Source organism: Xiphias gladius, chromosome 12, assembly GCF_016859285.1.
Source record: "Xiphias gladius isolate SHS-SW01 ecotype Sanya breed wild chromosome 12, ASM1685928v1, whole genome shotgun sequence".
Classification (NCBI taxonomy): Eukaryota; Metazoa; Chordata; class Actinopteri; order Istiophoriformes; family Xiphiidae; genus Xiphias; species Xiphias gladius.
The window spans coordinates 9,429,878-9,448,902 of NC_053411.1; the positions used below are offsets into that span (position 1 = coordinate 9,429,878).

The 19,025-nt window shown below is 39.0% G+C and overlaps 1 protein-coding gene across 9 annotated transcripts in view; it reads right to left on the reverse strand.

The window, feature by feature from the left end:
* Positions 1-19,025, reverse strand: part of LOC120797153 (multiple PDZ domain protein) — a 45,724-nt gene that overhangs the window by 21,514 nt on the left and 5,185 nt on the right. For 5 of the 9 annotated variants that reach the window (XM_040140495.1, XM_040140499.1, XM_040140494.1 and 2 more), the window contains exons 4-23: positions 16,783-16,944; positions 16,270-16,409; positions 15,571-15,784; positions 14,933-15,055; positions 14,433-14,633; positions 13,656-13,758; positions 12,636-12,724; positions 11,658-11,892; positions 9,576-9,662; positions 9,128-9,207; positions 8,762-8,908; positions 7,967-8,137; positions 7,080-7,265; positions 6,502-6,723; positions 5,255-5,413; positions 4,790-4,942; positions 3,045-3,389; positions 2,520-2,631; positions 1,690-1,888; positions 818-859 (exon numbers count right to left, since the gene is read on the reverse strand). In XM_040140495.1, the coding sequence (XP_039996429.1) occupies positions 818-859; positions 1,690-1,888; positions 2,520-2,631; positions 3,045-3,389; positions 4,790-4,942; positions 5,255-5,413; positions 6,502-6,723; positions 7,080-7,265; positions 7,967-8,137; positions 8,762-8,908; positions 9,128-9,207; positions 9,576-9,662; positions 11,658-11,892; positions 12,636-12,724; positions 13,656-13,758; positions 14,433-14,633; positions 14,933-15,055; positions 15,571-15,784; positions 16,270-16,409; positions 16,783-16,944 (3,170 nt within the window). The remainder of the gene's footprint in view (positions 1-817; positions 860-1,689; positions 1,889-2,519; positions 2,632-3,044; positions 3,390-4,789; positions 4,943-5,254; positions 5,414-6,501; positions 6,724-7,079; positions 7,266-7,966; positions 8,138-8,761; positions 8,909-9,127; positions 9,208-9,575; positions 9,663-11,657; positions 11,893-12,635; positions 12,725-13,655; positions 13,759-14,432; positions 14,634-14,932; positions 15,056-15,570; positions 15,785-16,269; positions 16,410-16,782; positions 16,945-19,025) is intronic. The other 4 variants (XM_040140496.1, XM_040140502.1, XM_040140503.1 and 1 more) reach the window with 3 other exon arrangements.

The window sequence follows — 19,025 nt, forward strand, 5'->3', positions numbered from 1 at the left end:
CATCTATTTTGTGATCAACATGTAACAAATTCGAAGGGCATATGTTATTAATTCATGAGAGAGTTACTAATTCATGTTAAGAAATTAACAAAACACTAGCTGCCAAAATCTGACACCTACTTAAAGTCCCATTTCCACACAATTCAGAGTGAAGTTGATTCTGAAGGGCACATTGACACATTTGAGTGAAGCTGACAGATCTTCGACAGATGGGCTGTTTTGTTTTTTTTAAACATAACGACACGTAGACAGAGAGATAGATGAATCCCAGTGAAATAATGAAACAGACGAGTCAGTTCATTAAGATCATCATAACATGCAGTGAGAGACATGGCGGAGCTCACAAACAGTGATATTAAAGTGTGAGTTATAAATGGTGTTAGTCATTTTAGTCTCAGAAATGAAATAAAAGAAGTTATGCAGCAAGTTAAGTACAATAAGTAAGTGATGCAGTCAGTCAAGATTTATCCAGATATTATTTTGACTATGTTTGGTAAGTTTTGTCGCCACAAGACAAATTTTAAATATATGCTGGTTAATACTGAAGTGCAATGTTACAGCATAATAAAAATGTTAATCAGCCTATCTGAATAATATTAAAAACAGCATCTTCATCAACTGAACTCCACATTTAAGTATTGTATTATGTTGTTTTCATTGATTTACAATCACTGAATAGAACTGACTTCCTAATCTTTTGTCTGGATAAAACTGTTGAACAGACTGCAATGAAGCCTGGCAGCAGAATGAGAGGAAGGAGACCAAGATGGCAGCTTCTTGCTGAAACACCGCCAGTGTGGAAGTTAGTCATACTCACACATAAAATGGGCACAGATCGTCCTCAGGAGAACAAGCAGATCTAGAATGTGAAGAGTCGGCTTTTATGCACCTCAGCAAGAAGAACTTGTAAAACACCTCATCCAATTTACCTTGAAAAGGGTGGGAGGAATTGTGCCTCCTTTAATGCATCATGTGACTTTTGCAGTAATAATGATTTCAGCTAAGTAACAGAATTAACCTTTTGTCTGTATTCTGTATTCACATTAAAAAAGCTCCCAAGGTTTAGTTAGGCTACAACCTAAAGACACCTCTCTACATCACCCAGTTTATAGAAACAAGGATGAGGGCAGCTAACGATGATGTACCATACAATACATACATTACATACATCAACATGTATTGTTTGATGAAGATTTGCTTGTACATCAAAACAGGCAATGATATTGTTTCTTGAAACAGTGGGTAACTCCTGCATGACCTAAAGAAGGCATTATGAAAATGTACCATTCGTAGAAATAATAGTGGACTAAAATTAAATCGGACCAGCGGGACGGGGGGAGAGGGGACAGTCACTTTAATATTTAAACTCAAACAGTTGAACAGCTCACGGGAAAACTCATTCTTCGGTCCCTGATTTAATAGAACTATATTCATTTTGTTCAGGTAGAGGTCTAAGCATTACAATAAACAATTGCATGTGAGAACCTTGGCTTTTTTTTTTTTTTTAATTAATAAACTATTTTCAACCTAGTATCACAAAACATAATTTTGGTATTGGTAATGAAACTCATTTCATTATGATGGCACTGTTATCAAACAAGTTCAAATGACACCTATCTCTACATACTTTTTGAGTTTCAGTAAAGGGGTAAAAGTGTGTACAGCTGCTGTCTATTACTACTCTCTTACCCCAGGTCTGGTCCAATGAGAGAATGTCTTCGCAGCATGGCACGAGCCTGGGCGTTGGTCAGGTTGGCAGTGGGCTCTCCGTTGATGGCCAGGATGAGGTCACCGACACCAAGACGTCCATCATGGCTAATCGAACCACCGTGGATTATACTGCGGATCAGCATCCCCAAACCATCTTTCATGGCGCTCACCGTCATGCCTTTAAGGTAGATCATAAGTATCTATTACACACCAAACGTGGACTTTGATCAGTACTGATTACAAATACTTTTAAGATATTAGAGCAATTGGTTGTGGTTGTAAACTGAACTCCTCAAGTAGAGAACACAACTGTTACCATCTATAAAGACTCCATTATGAATGAAAAAGGTACAAATCAGTAGTGTTTTCAGTAGTGGACACAAGAAAACTTCATGTCCCAACAAATAATCCTAGAAACTCTCACAGTGTTTACAAATTTGGTTTTCATATCATTCTCGATAGAGTACCATCAGAATATGGCATAAGACATGTGAGACAATTTCAATTAACTGTAATTGACCATCAAAGAGTACTAAAAAGCAAAATGAGACACTGTTTTCAATGAGGCACTGAGGATTTTAAAAACTGCCTTCATAACACCTATTTGTTAAAAGTTGTAACTTAGTATTCCCTGAACCAGTTGCAGTCCCATGGGCAGGCATTTTTGCTTCAAATCTGGCATTCATAAAACATAACACAAATGTAAAGGCCAAACACGCTTCTCAGTCCCACAACCTCATTTACACCTCTGTGAAGGATGAGGAGAAAATATATAACAAATAAAAGACTGTAAAGAAATTAAAACAAACCGAGACTGGAGTTGCCCTTGACAACTGTGATAGTCCTTTCAAAATTGCTCCCTGAGGTCAGTACTTCCTTGTCACTGTCTTCTGCTGATTCTTTCACACCTGCCTCCTCGTCCTTGAGGGCGATAATTCAACACAGTTATTCATGACAGTAAATGAAAGTATTAGTGTGGATTCCATACAAAGCGCATGTCTCTAGAGAAAAGGTAGGTGCACCAAATTGGCTGTGGAAATGAATAAACAAACAAGCTTAGAACTTGGTTAATCTAGTATTTGAAAAGAGCCTCACATCCGATTTGGGAGAGGTTAGATGTTTCCTTAAAATAATCCACTTATAAAAGTATGATTATTTTGTAGCTCTTATAATGCACCTTGACAGATTTTTTATGCTCATGACAGGCCAATCACTAAAACTCATTCATTAGGTATACACAATACTCATGGCTCATCTTGTTTTTTCAAGACTAACCAACTTCTTATATTTTAAATCCTCCAAATGTATGCCTGGTAGTTTTATGATTATGTTACCTTTATCAAAATTTTTATATCTCCAATATTTCCAAAAGAGACGAGTGGCTCCTTCTGGTAGTGAAGGGACTCCACAGGTTCCTCCTGTACATTAGATCTGGTCCCTATTTCAGCAAACGGGCTGTATGAGTTTGAGCCCTCCACTGGTTCTTCTTTGGTCGAGTGCTGAGCCAGGTACTGATCAGAACTGCTTAGTATGGCATTAAAAGCCGGGACGTGACCTCTCAAACTCGGAGGAGTGAAAGAGGCCGACTTCTCTGGTGAGAACACTTGAGTGCTGTCTCCGAGGCCGGGTGGTGTTGTAAAGCAGGGACGCTCATCCAACAAGTCCAGGCGAGCTGTCAGCTGCGGTAAAACAAAGCACAGCAGCTGAATGAACGTTCCCCTCTGTTAGTTAGACAATTGCCCAACAGGGGGAATTCATCTTGCTCAGTCACCATCCTGCCCTCCTTGTAATGAGCCATAGAAAAGCCATCAGTGGCCAGTAGAGAACAGCTGAAATTACTGGTGATCTTGACAGTGAAATGCACAAAATGTAGTTTCATGGATACAGCATTTAAGACTTTAGTGACTGGCTAGTGATGAATCTCAGCAAGCAATTCCCTTTGGCAGCCAGAACAGAAGATGAATCTTAAGAAAAAGTTAAAATATGCAAATAAATAGTAAAAGTGGAGCTCAATAAACCGACATGAGAGGTAGAGTAAAACAAGACATAGGCAATCTTTCATTTTAATAAGAAAGTGCTATAAATTTGGGATGAACTAGGCTGAGACATCTATAGGGATGAGTATTCCCGGGTATCCATGCAAAGGAGAGTATATAATAATTATAAAAATAGAATTGACATTTACAGGCAACATTGGGAAATTGACAGTTTTTAGTATCTATATTTTTTTTATTTTATGTTTTAAGCTAAAAAAGTTAGGAAACACTGTATTATAGTACAGTGTCTATAGTACATGGTATGTCCACAGTAAACCAACTAAAGCTTAAGATACAATGAAAGCCGTGATTTTTTAAAATCACTTTTAAAATTCCACTGCAAGAAATTATATTATCGGTTTGGTCTGTTAAATCTAATTGGTTACATTATTTGAAAAATGGCACAGTCTTCCTTATTATATAGATAAGACTCAAGTGCCTATATAGATTTATGTAGATATATTTTTCTGTGGTCTTGAACTGTACAACCAATGACGACTGTAATCTATTGATGTAATCATGAGAAGAAGAGCCGTCACTGCTTCATTGACAGTGACTTGGAGGACTCACTATGCTTATTTGACCTCAAACACCTAAGTGACCTTTATATTGTTGTTCCATGAACAAATATGTACCAGAAAAAAAAAATCCACATTATCTATATTATATCATCCATGTACTGTGGCATTTGGTTAAAATGGAAGCACAGATACCCTTAGGACAACACTTTGTGTGGCCTTTGCTCTTACACCCATTTGGGGAGTTGCTGTTCTAGGGGCACCCAGGGCAACAAAAGCTTATATATAACTACATAGTCAGTAATGTTTGTTACTTCCTTAACAAATAAAGGAGAAAACATTTCTCTTGACATTTTGGCTCCTGAGCGCAAAAACCAAAGAATAATGACTACATGCTTTACAGCTCTTTCGGACAAAGGGCAGTTACTGTTGTAGTAACGTTTAATGAAATAAGGGAATAATTTCAACCTGTGCTTCTGTTTTCAGTTATCTTGTGCTCTGTGGTATAAAAAAATGTTTGCTTACCTTAGGTGTGGATGAGTGCAAGTAATCCAGGTCTGCGCTACAGCTGCTACCATGAAGAGCAATCATGGATACCTGGAAAGTGTCATCCTCCATCCCAGAGTAAGTATGATCCAACACCTTTTCATCAGATAGGTCTGCTTCACTGGTGTCAATCTGTGATAATGGATGATAACATTACCAACTGGGACAGAAAACTGGCCTTCATTAATCAGCAATTTAGTGAACTATCTAATCAGTGATGGCTGAAATGGCCATGCTATTCTATGACCCTGATGTTGCTAATGCTAAACCTAAACAAAATACTACTAACACTACTAATAGAACAACTGTTTCCCATATAAGCTAACTGTTGCATGATTACAAACAAACAAACAGACCACGATTGAGAAATAATGAAGCACAATTTTTTTTCCCTTTTTTAAGTTATTCTGATTGATTTTTCAGTTTTTCCCAGAGCTAACTAACCAATGCAGGCTCTGCTCGGTAAACGATGCCCTCAGCCAGATCTTCTTCCTCTCCTTCTTCAACCAAAATACTGTTGAAGTCAAATGAATGGATGGTGGATGATGAAGTTATTTCCTGCTCACCATATGGGTGTGGAGAGTGGGAATATCCACATATTCCCTAGGAAAGTGGAGAAATTCTTTCAGTGTCTCCATCTTTACGTAATTGGATTTTTAATTTATTTTTTTATGACCAAATCAAGTACAAATAAATTAGTATGGAATGGAAAAAGATGTTAGGAATCATTGAGAATTATTATACACTTACTATAGAATTAAATAATGATCTTGGTCTATGCGCTCAAGCAGAGAATTGCTCTAAACAGCACACTGAGAATTTATTTGAATTAATTCTTAACAGAAAAGCTCTTTAACAATTCACATGTATTCTTGAGTAAGAGCTCTTGATACTGATTTTGTGTGGCATGCAGCTCAGAAAGATACTGTATAGGAAAATCAAAAAGGCATATTGGAGGATTATACCTGTCAGGCTCAATTTTGAGAGGCAATACAGCAAAATACCCCTCAGTACATACCACGTCCTGCAGGAGAGTTGGATAACTCCTCAGAGGCTTCCTACAGCTCTGTAATCCACCTAACCTTGGCAGCCCAGAGGTCTCATTGTGTAATCCAGTGGCAGTTTCAATACAGAAAAGATGCAGCTCTAAAGCTGAAAGAATGCAAGCAGTTTTGCAGAGAGAAACATCCTGTACAAGGGTACAGATGCCTGGAGCGATGAACATGCCACTGGACAGACCTAATATTTTGACAGGTGCCCCAATGTGTTTAAATGTACAAGAGGGTCTGTGCTCTCGGAAAATTCAATAACATTATATGAAACAAAGGGCGAAGAGCATTTTCAGCTGGTCACTTCCTCTGAAAGATCAGTGGATGGAATGCTAAACCAAGCAGCCTACCTCCACACTTTTTCCTGCATGAAAAATTCAAGCCCTTGTAAGCTGAACCCTCGTGACTGGTTAAGAAGTCGCATGATATAAAGACAGCCTGACTCACAAACTCACGTACACACTTTTAAATCCCTAACATGCTGAACAAATTTTACAAAAAAATCACCAAAGCATGTATAAAAGTCTTAGTGTACCCCAACAGATATGCATATACTTGTCCCTTTACCCCCCACGCACAAGTCACAGTCCATCTTCTACAATCAGACAGGTTTAAAGCAAAGAAAAAAGAAAGGATACTAACACTTATGCTTACAGGCAGTGGTTTTGCGACTCCTATCTGGACTTTTCCGAGCTTGGCCCCCTTCAAGGCCTGGACAGCATCCTCCAGACTGGCGTTCTCCAAGTTGGTAGTGTTAACGTACATGAGTCGGTCCCCTGGCAACAGTCCGCCATCCTGCTCCGCCACACCGTTGGGAACCAGAGAACGAATCACAATCACAGTCTTGGCAGGGTCCAGTGGGTCCTGTGGCGGAGCAGGCCCAGAAAAGTTCAGTGAGAAGAGGTCAACGTGGAAATCACATGAAATTCAACTCATTTTGGTTAGCTTTGTAGAGCATGCCACTTTTTCCTTGTGGAAATATTTTTATTGAGGAAGAGAAGCTATAAAATGTAAATGCTTGAGAACAACAATACTCCAAAGCATGACAAATCTCTTCTGATTATGAATATCAATGTTTAAGTATCCATAAGATTATGATATAAACAATACAGCAACATCTATTAAAACTATTACTATACTAACAAATTTGTGTAAAATAAGCCAAAAAAATATTGACATTATTCATTAGACATTCTATAATTCCCTGTAAGAATTCCCACCTGGTAGTCCAGAATGCTGAATCCCAATCCCCCTTCTCCCTTCTCGAGCTCGATATTATGGATTTCCAGCTCCCACATGGCCAAAGGGGATCCTATTGCCTCCTCTGTCACATTATCCTGTGTCGCTGCTGCTGCATTCACCTCTGTCTCTTTAGCAACCAGAACGCTGCTCAGGTCTATTTGTTTCTGTAGAGGAAAATCCCAAAATCTCTATGTAACAGCATGCCTTCCTCACTTTTACTCCCAACTCATAGGCTGCTACCCTCTAGTTGTGTGTCTGGCTCAGGTTTCTGGCAGTAGATAAAATGGAAATATCTTTCGGATAGTAGGGCCTTAGTACATTATCACAGACAAAGCTGGTGAGATGAAAACCCTTCCCCAAAGGGAAGCTGCTTTTGATGTTTCATATATCTAGCAAATGTTGCTGGCTACTGCTGTTGATGTATTACCAGAATTGGTCTTAATAAAATTTCAGCCTCCCCTGCTTATCATGGTTGGCAATGTGGAAAGCCAATGGAGCGATTGACAGCCCGGGCTAAGCTAATAATGGCTGATGGGTTACAAAGGAGGAGGAGGATGTAAAGAGTATCACTGTCCAATCATATTCCCTTGCTTATATAAAGGGGCGAGGAACCATTTTTCATGATACATTACTGCATGTCAGGAGATGCAGGGACTTTCCAACTCTACTTAAAGGCATCATCTGCTGCAATGCTCTGCAGGTAATATAGCCTACATGACTTTAGCCTTGAGAAGGAAAAGATCACTTTTACATTTTTACTCTTCAAACATCAAACTACTTGTGATGATGAGTTATAAAATGCTTGTATTTCGAAAATAATATGTATGATTAAATCTGTTCTAGTATACGGATGCAAATGTAGTACCTTTAATTTAGATGTCGTGGACAAAGCCTCTGATTCTGGTTGGACAGCATTCATGTCAGTCTGCAGGTGAGGGGCGGGCCTACAGCATGTCATGTATACACAGAGTGGAAGCTCCTTCAAGATTCTGACTACTTCCTTGTGGGTCTCACCAATCAGAGATATGCCATTGACCTATGAAAGAAAATGTTGATCTTAGTATAGAACAAAAATAAGTATAATATATAAAGTTTAAAGCAGTGTTAATGCTTCTTTGTTTGGCCACTTTAGGGAGTGGAACGAGCTGTAAACTCAATGCTGACTCATTTTCAACAAAGTTGTTGTGGGCATTGTGCTAGCAAACAATTGCCTATGTAAATTCAAAAAAAAGCACTGAAATACAGGAAAATGCTGCTCTGTAGAACCTTATGAATTCATCACTACGAGAGGCCCCTTTCACCCTACATGTAGTCATTAAACCTTTCATCGACATACAAATATTGCTTAGTGCAGCTTTAATTTGTACTTAATTTTAATCAACTGCTGTGAGGAATATTCAAAAGCATTTAACCTTTATATACCTTAACTTAAATCATGAGGCAGTTATGATTTCTGATAACTAACATGCATGTCTTTTCGTGTAACCACTATACACAGTATCACTGTAACATAACCTGTCCATAATTGCCCCATAAGCAAAGCACGTTTTTAAATACATTTCAATATTAAAACCTTGGTAAATATTATTACCAAATGTAATATAAAAAGGTCTACACTGTTGGTAGTTACATCTTTTCTTTCATTTTAGTGATCACATACCTCAAGCAGTTCGTCTCCATTGAACAGCTTGCCACAGCGACCTACAGGTCCCTCAGGCAGAACGGAGCGGATGTAATGATGCCCACTGTTGGCTTCTAGATTGATCCCCAGGCCACTGTTCTCACTAAACTTCTCCACCTGAGCCACCTGTCATGGAAAAAACAAAACACGTCTCAGCATGTGAAATGTTTTATCTATACATATTGTATATTAATGACTCAATCCCCTTTGTTTGATGATTGACTATCATTTATGATACCAGTTCTGTGCCGTTTACCATTATGAAGCAATTGCCCCGAAAAAAAGTTCTGGTAAGCATAATTTGATGCATGAGAGAGAGGAATTCACTTTGAAAATGAAACTTACTACAACTTCATTACTTGGACCCAGAATCTCCTGCCATTTCTTCATTAGTTCTTCTTCTTCAAAGAGTGTTAACTTCATCCCTTGGAAAATACAATACAAAGTACTTGTATTTATATACGAAACAATATAAAATAAAGGCAAATTTAAGATAAATCATTCCTAGCTGGCAATGCAAAATAAATAACTATTTTCAAAAGTACTGTGATGTTTTCGAGACCAGACCAACATAATTTTTTTTTTAATTAAAATTTTTTTTTATCTGTGCCTGTTCAATTTTTCAAACTGCAGCACTGTCCGTGAAACTTCTAACAGCCCCATCCCAGTATTTCCTCATATTCAGTGTTGCTAGTCAGTGTGGTCCTGACAACAAGAACCCTTATCTGTCAGATATAGTATGTGTGCCCAATATCTTTGCTGGTGTACTAAAAGAAGAATCCCAGCCTCCTACTGTGTTTGTCTTCTGTTAGCTGATCCGTGGCTGGGCTGACATCAGATCCTTCACTCTTTGTCTGGAGCGGCTTTTCTTCTGTGCTGACTGTAAACACACAATGAAACAGTGAGACAGACAGAAGTAGGTAGATGCACAGACACCTGACAGTATAGGCACAAAGCCACTGGAAAATGTCAGCTACTCACCACTCACAGCACAAACACATACTAAAATACACAAAAATATATATCTCAATGCAGAATTTATTTAGAAAAAAAAGTAAACATCTGTTTAATCGATACTCTACTACTTAATTCTTCCAGAAAAGATTGAGCATCCCCTACTCTTTCATAATCACTTTCTCTTTAGAAGAGGAGCCTATCTCAATTCCCCTCTGGATCCGAAAAGAATATACATGTCCTTGATGATGTTATCCATTATGACAGGCCCTAAACACTCTAGGACTTTGAATATATGTTTAATGATCCTGGTACTTTTTTTTCAACTTCATGCTACTGTTCATGTCTTTGGAGTTCCACAGGGCACCAAATTGATCGCCCATGAAATTACTACTTATGCACCCGCGGAGGCCATGGTCAACACTCCACATCAGCAACTTTTAAGTGCCAACATTAAACTAATACTAGCTGGCCTATTTGTTATTTTCTGACAGGTTTCACAACAGCCATGAAAATACAACCTCAACAACTCACATGATGGCAGGGTGGGTCAGCGACTCACTTGTCACCCTAACGACCCACAAGGTTTAAGCACCCATCCACAGCTTGACTCATGTGATGCTAACGACTCACAAGATGACCGGGAGGGTCAACGCCTCATATGACCTCAACGACTCAAAAGTGTTGCTGATCTCACCAGAGGATAAATACCTGGAACTCCCCACTAGTCAGTTAGAGCTGAAGAAGCCTTTCAGATGGGAGGCGAAACGTCTCACAGAACTTCAAGCAAGTCCAGTTGCCTTCGAATAGCACTTACAAAATACCATGTCCTGGATGACTGAGAATCTTCACAGACAGCCAAGAAAATACTGGCCTCGTGAGTCTCTGTCTGTTAACTGTGGGCTGCTAGTTTTTCTGCAGGTTTTTGGGCTACAACATCCTGGTGCCAAGTCTAATCACCTTCAAGCACAACATGTCACCACTGACACTAAACAATTTATGCAAGTTGCTTTTCTTGCTTCTGTTATAGCCTAGAGTTCCTGTCAGGACAGCTGGAGATCAGAATCTGTTTACTCTCTTAGTATATTGTTTGTTGTCAGCATTATAAAAATGCAAAAAGTTATTTAAAAAAATACAGAATGTACATCATGGTTACCAGCACATATTGTACATGCAGACCTGCAACTCAGTTGTCAACTTCTTAGTTACATAAATGCCTGTCAAATGTTGGGCATCAGATGCCGATTTATTACTGAATATAATTTAGGCTCTTAACAACATAATTGAAAGCTTATTCTGTCAGTGCAATGTAATAATGAATGAAAAGGGCGGCACTTGACAGAAATTGTTTTACAAAGTGGGAAATTTATTACCATGTGTCAGAAAATAGTTTTGTCCTCTTTTTGTCAGGTATTGTTAATAATAAGTGCATTTCCTTCTCTTATTAGGGGAAGGTGGCAAGTAATGTGGGCATGCTCACTCTACTGCTAGTATTAGGAGGAACCCTCTAGATGGCAAAAAGTAATTCAATAATAACTCCTAGTGTAAAATGTTTAATCAAAATATTAACAAATAAATCCTTATGTAGCAGAATAAATACACCTGCCACAGGCTTTTTCTCATTCTGTTATATAGCACAATGTTGACATCATTCTAGACTGTATTAGAGTGTAACTCAAGTCAGTGGTTTTCCTATGTGCCTGGAGAAAGTTCTGTATCTGTGTTCTAACTATAGTGATAAAAGTGCCTGTAATTTCCATTTAGAGTCACGGGGAAATTACTCCTCAATGCATCATGAACACTCCTGTCTGAGCCACATTTACACATCAAATGGCACTTTTTTTCTGACAGGATGATGAGTAACAAGGAATGTTTTTTTTTTTCCGTCCTCATTACTTTTCTCTCACTTTATCCTTCCTACCTAGAGCAGCCTCCTCAGCCTTCTTCCTCTCCAGCTCGAGCTCCCTCAAGACGGTTGTGGTGGTGGGGATGGTGGTGGAAGGGGGCAATACGGTGACACTGGGGACCCCAGCAGGGGGGATCTCGTCAGGCCTGAAGCCCCGCCGGATCAGCTTAAGGTGAACTGTCTGGCCGGTGTGTCTGAGCACTTCCACAGCCTGTTGATTGGTGTATCCCTGTATGTTTATACCATCAACCTGCAGAGGGCGATCATTTGTGAGCCCAAGGATTAAATCAGGGCAAAAGAGCTTGTGTAGACATTATGAGTGTGCTGAGATCCCATCTAAATTCTTGTTTGACATAGGTGAAATTGAAATAAGATTGATTAAAGCAACTATAAACACCAGCAGGCATACACTGAAACAGAATGCTGCACATGAGCATTCCCACTTACTTTGGCAATTCAGTTTATTTATTTAGTTCATTTAGGGCAGGTAAAAACTCCCACAGTTCAAATAATCCACAGTCAATTAAAATCCAAATATGAGTCCCAAAGCACATTATCATTTACACTTAAGAACAAAACTCAGTCACTCAAACAAACACACACACACACACACACGCACACAATACACCAGAACAAAAAAGAATTTTAGAGACCTTTAGGAAACACAGGGCAACATTAACACATTTCAAAAGATGCAACAAATTACACACAGTTTAACTTAATTGTTAATGGAATGTAATGAAATTAAAACTTAATTGCTCATTGTGCTAATTTAAGCCTCATTTATTTTCACAGTCACAAAAAACTTTATGAACTATCAGTTAATTGTGTATTATTCAAAATAATGTATCTCATAATTTCCCTCCATTGACCGAATGATTAAATGTGATCACTATACTAGATAATACCAAACATTCACTCCATATTTCCCCTCATGCCACCGAAGACAGAGAAAACAGTAACAGCTACAACAAGCATAATGGGGCTACTTACAGCTATTATCTGGTCTCCCACATGAATACGGCCATCTTGATCTACGGCGCTGTCTTTTGTTATACTCTTAACAAAAATACCAGAGGGCTCTGAAAAGTCAAAACAAGAAAAAAACATTAAAGGGACGTGGAAGATAGCCACGAATCATGACGTTAAATAAAACCCAAGGAGAAAATGAAACTAATGTTCCAGCTTGATGGCAAGAGTCATCTTTATCAAGCATTTTTCAGTGTTGCATAAGTCATAAACAATGATGTTATGAACCCGGTGCACTTATGCCAACTAGGAAAATAAAGATTTTGTAGAGTATGTTTTAGCCAAGGCAATTTAATATTCAATTCAATTCAATGAAGGTAACAGGTTATCAAAAAAAGGCTATCTGTGGTCCTGTTATAATGTCGCTAGTGGCTAGAATTTTTATGGCAGAAAAAAGTGAAAACCCATTTCAAAGTTAATTTAAAGCTGCATTCATTGTTTGTGTGTTTTTTTTTGTTTTTGTTTTTTAGGATACTTTGTGGCAGTGGAAAAAGCTAAAAACACAACACTGACGCCATCTTCTAAAGTTGTTGTCGTTGTCAAAGCGTTAGCAAACAACTGTCATATCCATTAGACATGGAGCAACATTAACATTCATTTGAAGTTTTGTTTCTGTCCACCTGATAACCTTAAGTCTATTATTCACCCTTCTTAGCTTTGTTTTGGACTCCTGAGGAAAATATCTGCCTCTTCACTTTTTGGACAGCTAGCATACAGTGGTTTTATCAGCGCTGACGAGAGCCAAATTTGCAGGTCTAAAAACCAAAACGGTAAGCTAAAAGATTAAAAACACTACGGAGAATTGGATTCCTAACTACAAGCAGCCGCTTTCACATTACACATTGGATCCATTGTTTATATGCTAGAAAAATACTGATTAGTGCAGCTTTAAATGTATATTTAGTAATGCACAGAAGTAAATCAAACATCAGTATGACACTTAAATAAAATTAGCAACTATTGTGAGAAACTGCCATTTCTCACCTGAATTTTTGTCTCCAACATAGCCAGCAATAGTGATCCCTAGTCCCTGGGTGTTCTTGGTAAGGCTAACATCAAACGCATCATTCTCCTCTTCCTCATAGCCCTGTGAAAAGATTAATGGGAATGACAAGTCAACATCGACTAAACAAATAAAAGTGAAGGATGATTCATTTGACAACAGAAAATAAAAGCAAGTTTCAACACCTGAGTCATCAGACTGCACCACATGGTCACCAAAATCTTTTTTCAACTTAGGTTAATGAGTGCTCAGAACCTGCCAGCCATAAAGGCCCGCAGCAAATGTGTGCCATCAAAAGGATATGTTGTTCATCATTCATTTAGTTTGCCACTGGAATTCATTCATGTTTAAATAGGACTAGGTGCTGAGAATAGCCATGAAATTGCTGTTTCAATGCTGTTTCTGAGAAAGTATAGCAGCATCTGCACTCCAAAGTGTGAGTCACAGGGGGTATAACCTGCAATATTCTTTAATTCCATTTATCTAGGGCTGTCAAAAGGTAAAAAAGGATACAACTGGAGATGAAGGACCTGGACATTACACTTTCCGAATTGTTTTTGATATAATTGTTTAACTCTGAATGTCATTTGCAGTAATCAGTCATCATCTTGATGCTTTGTTATACAGAAACTGCTTTACTATAGGGATACTCTAAATCATGAAATCAATTTGAATGTGACAACATTTCCTTGTAAGGAATTTTATCAAGTTAATGCCACTTTTTTTCATTTACAGTACAGTGAAACAGCTACTCTAACCTGTTGTTCATTGACAGTGGGGAGCACTACTGGCATGACAGCAGAGACAGAGGGATTCTCATCTACGGGACCCCTGGTAACCACCAGCTTCACCCTATTGCCACACTGCCTGAGGACCTGCGCAACCTGCTCACTGCCCATGCCGTAAAGGTCAGTGTCCCCAATTCTCAGGATGTGGTCCCCACTGTGCAGGCGGCCGTCCTGAGGTAGAAAAAGTGTGTTTTCTGTGTTAGTTTCTGAAGCTTCAGTAAAAATCAAACACATAGACACTTTCACTATCAAACAAAAGACAGAGTGACAGTTAATTCTGTGCTTGCTTGCAATTAACTCATTCTCATTATACCCAGCCGACAAGAGACATCTCTCTAAAACACAGAGAGCGTCATAAAATGACAGAAAATCTACTTTTTATGGTACTCACTGCATATATAAGTATTAACAATGCCAAAGCCTCTCAATGACAATTCCCAGAGAAAGTAGAGATACACTAATACAATCACCTGATCAGCTATGCCTCCAGGAAGGATGGTTTTAACAATAACCCCGGTGGTCTTGCCTCCCACAATACCAAATCCAAGGCCAGTGCCATCGTTGACCAGCTCAATTGTCTCCACGTGCTGCCACTAGGTAGAGTAAAAAGGAAGAAACAATACGGCTAGTGTGAAGACTAGATTGAGAAAATATGTGGCAATCTTTGAGAAATTAACTTTAGAACATAGAGTTTCAGTTATCCAGATAAAACATTACATATTTACAAAAGCTTTGGCTTTGGATATGTAATGCAGATCTCGTTTTCATTCAAAACACAGCGTTATCTATTATAAGGACACCTTTTAAGTAGCACATCGTATTTTTAATTTTTTTTTTCACAAGAAACTGGAGTGTGTGTCTGCCTGTGCCTCTTGGAGTCACACTGTATTGCCATGTGGGATTAAGCTGCTTCTATGTGTCTTTGTTCAAATGTGTCTGTGCATTTGTGTGATTGATTTATGTGTATGTCAAAATAAGCATGTGTGTGCGCTCTTAGCATTCCCATAAACTGTTTCTTCAAGACTTTAGGTCTCCACGTATAAGTCTTGTCAGATTGTGAACCCCGTATGTTTCCACATTTCTTACAGAGAACCAAATGTATTCATACCGCGCTGGAGTTTGCCGACAGTGTACTGGCAGCAGAGGGCGTGCGGGACACCACAGGACTGGCCAACTGAGGTATTGGTCCTCTAGCTACTGTGAGCTGCACCCTCTCTGAAGCACTCTGCAGGATGCCAATAGCCTGCTGGTGGGTCACAGTCTGGTCCAGAGGCTGGCCATTGATGGCCAGGATCTGGTCAGCTTCTTTGAGCTTTCCATCACTGTATGGGAGAAAAGCAGAGAGCGTCATTTAGACAAGGACATAGTGCAGGAAATGTTGTCAGAGCCTCTGAGACTTAAAATTTAATATTTTAGTTTGTGTTCCTACTTGAATAAATTAAACTCTGGAGATGTTTTGAAGTTGTGAAAAGAATATTTTCCACGACTGTTAGGATGACTTTGAAGAAAACATTAGAAAGCCACAGACTAAGCAAAAAATATTTGAAAAAAGTTGTAAAATGGTCATTTCTGATAAAACAGCCCAGTTGGACGATTCCGTTTATTTCCCTGACATCCCATAAGAGTGTGCATCATCTGACTTTTCTGAAACAGACTTCTCTCATTCCTAATCCTAATTCAACAACTGGCCAAATGTTGAAAAACTTTCTGGAGTGCTAAGTTTGTTGGGAAAAGGTTTTAATCAGGTTTGAAATTATTCAGTGTTGTCATGGCTCTTATGAATGATGGCATGTTTATTCATACATACCAATGAGCCACACTTCCCAGCTGAATTTCCTGGATGAAAATGCCAAGCTCTCCGCGGTTCTCGCTCTTCAGGCCCACCACACTGAAGCCCAGACCTCCTGACACTGGCTTCTGCAGCTCCACGTGTGTCACGTAGCGCCCCTGTGTCACACACACACATATACACTTTGGCCCTGTGCTGATTCACTGTAGCATCAAAGCCACAGGCAGCCTTTAGAAGTCTATTTGAAGTGCCTAAAGAGAGAAGAGCACTATCTGTAAACTGTGAGTCTCATTTTTAACTGTCCTTGGATATTTGGTTTGAGTTATAAGATTTAAGGTGATATACCTGTTCAGACCTGTTCTACCTGAGGTGCTGATTTGTGTTCGTCTGTTAAAATGAGCAAAACATTTAAAAATGTGGTATTAAATCTACTGGGTCCTCAACAATAGACTTCTGGAGTGACAGAATAGCAATATATTATCCTATAATATTACCCTTACATTATTACACTAGCTTTTCAGTTGGTTATACCTGTGCCATGGACTGAATAATATGCTCAAATTCTTCGGATGATGTCTTGCCATTGATGTGTGTAGCAGCTGATATATCTGAATAGGAAACATGGCTTCCGTTGGGCTTAGCTGTTGGGATGTGATCCACAGGGTCACTCCGATGTGATTCAGGGCCACTCCCCTGGAAAAATAAAGAAAAAGACATGTAGTGATTGACATTGAAAACAGCAGATGTTTCACTGACAAATTATTCTAATATGTATTTTCATCTAAATACATGCTTAAAATAAGAACATGGACAAACGTAACACCAAATGAAACTGAAATCAAATTGAAATTGACACTGGACTTCCATCATAAAAGCTGTCTGCTTGGTCTCCAGTTTCAGAGCTACATCAAACAGCTTTTTTCAATTTCTGATCCTGCACACAGCAGCAATTCTCGCGTTAATCCATCCAAATAAATTTTTAAGTTCAAACAAAGGCCATCATCATCTTGTTCCTACTATGAACGTAAACATTTATCAAGTTTAATTTTAGATAACAAAACCCTGAAGTCTGGGCGGGGTGGCAGATAGTTTGTTGTCCCACCATGATTAGCTGGATCTATGGCAGCCTAATCCTTCAGGAGATAATGGCACTTAGCTGATGTTCAAACAATGACTAGGCTCCAAATACACTATTTCTGTCATGGTGGAGGAAAAGCATCACTTGCCATCTGGATGCCTTAATATGCTTGGGTTTTAATTACTGCAACGACTTTACTTCTGTGACAGATGAATTACATGAACGCGAATTTACATAAAACAGTGTTTTTCCAATTTTATTAACCAAAGGCCGTAATGTTTATGACCATCTGAACTAGATTCAATTCAGATAATCATTTTGATTCACAGCGATAATTTCATGAGCACTCAATTTGGTATTTGACAATGCGACGCAGAAGCTCTCCTTGTGAACTTGTGCATTTGCCTGAGGAAGTTGCAATTTTCAGAGCTTAAGAAACATGTACAGTAAAAATATTCTTCCTTAAATACAGACCCTGATTAGTCCTCAAAAACAACACTTCATTGAACAGGACACATTAGTGCTGCGCAGTGCAATCAAAACCCTATGGGCTAGGCTAAGCTAGTGTAGCATGCTGCAAAGTTGCTTCCCTTATGCATGAGCTTTGTTAGCTGGGGCCTTGCTAAGAGGATTAAAGTTCCAGTTTGGTTCTTGCACATTTAAGAAATTGTTTCTGCCCCACTTCACACAGTGGCAGTGGCCTCTTTCTCATTGGAGAGTAGGCCTTGTTGCCATAGCGACATGGAGTGAGCAAGGCCTAACTAGCAGAGCCAGAAGACAGACAGAGTGTGTGTGTTGATGTGTCTGGCTCTTGTCTCACACCACAACACAAAATGCACAATCTATCCTAACTGTTTCAGTTTAGGTGGGGGGGGCAAACAATTGCAGCTGGGTTTGGAAGCTCTATAAAAAACATAACAGAGGCAAATATATTTGTTGTAGTTTCTGAAAAATGTCTCTTTACCATTGTTACAACGTGGAATGGGTCCATTTTAAGATCTGAAGGGACTTTAAAATGAATGGTGGCTTGATAAATTTTGCTTAGTAAAACACATGCATCAGCACACACACACATAGGAATGTACCCCTTTTGAAATAAGCTAAATCGCCTGCACACAAAAATGCCAGCGGGACTTTTATAATCTAAATTCCACAAGGGGTAAAAAGCTCTAGCATCCCTGCCTCCCACTGCATAGCTCAAATATTTTCGTCTCTATTTCTCAAATGCTTACCCTGGCCCCTTTCCACTGTGACTTAAGAGCTATTTCCTTCCACTCAAATGTTCAATTCTCAACGGGGAGAATCATCTCGAAAAAGAGTTCCTGACTTAGACCAACCTTCTCTGCTCATGTGCCCATATTATATCTGGCTTGTGTGAACCCTGACAGCAATTTGGCCATAGCAGCAACACCACTGGGGATGGGGACTGATAGGAGTGTGTCTTGACAAGACCCAGTAACAGAATCAGTGAGGTCACTCAGGAAACAGGGGAGATAAATACCAAGACTCAGGTAATGCAGGAATTTCAATTTCACCTTGTTCTGGATGACGTAATGGTTATCATGCAACCACTGACAGTTGACTACTCCACAATGCCACTCAATTCTGTCTTTGAGCTACAACCCTTATATGCCCGAAGAGACACTACTCAGTAGTAGAGAAAACTCAGTACTTATAATTGTAACAAATCAACATA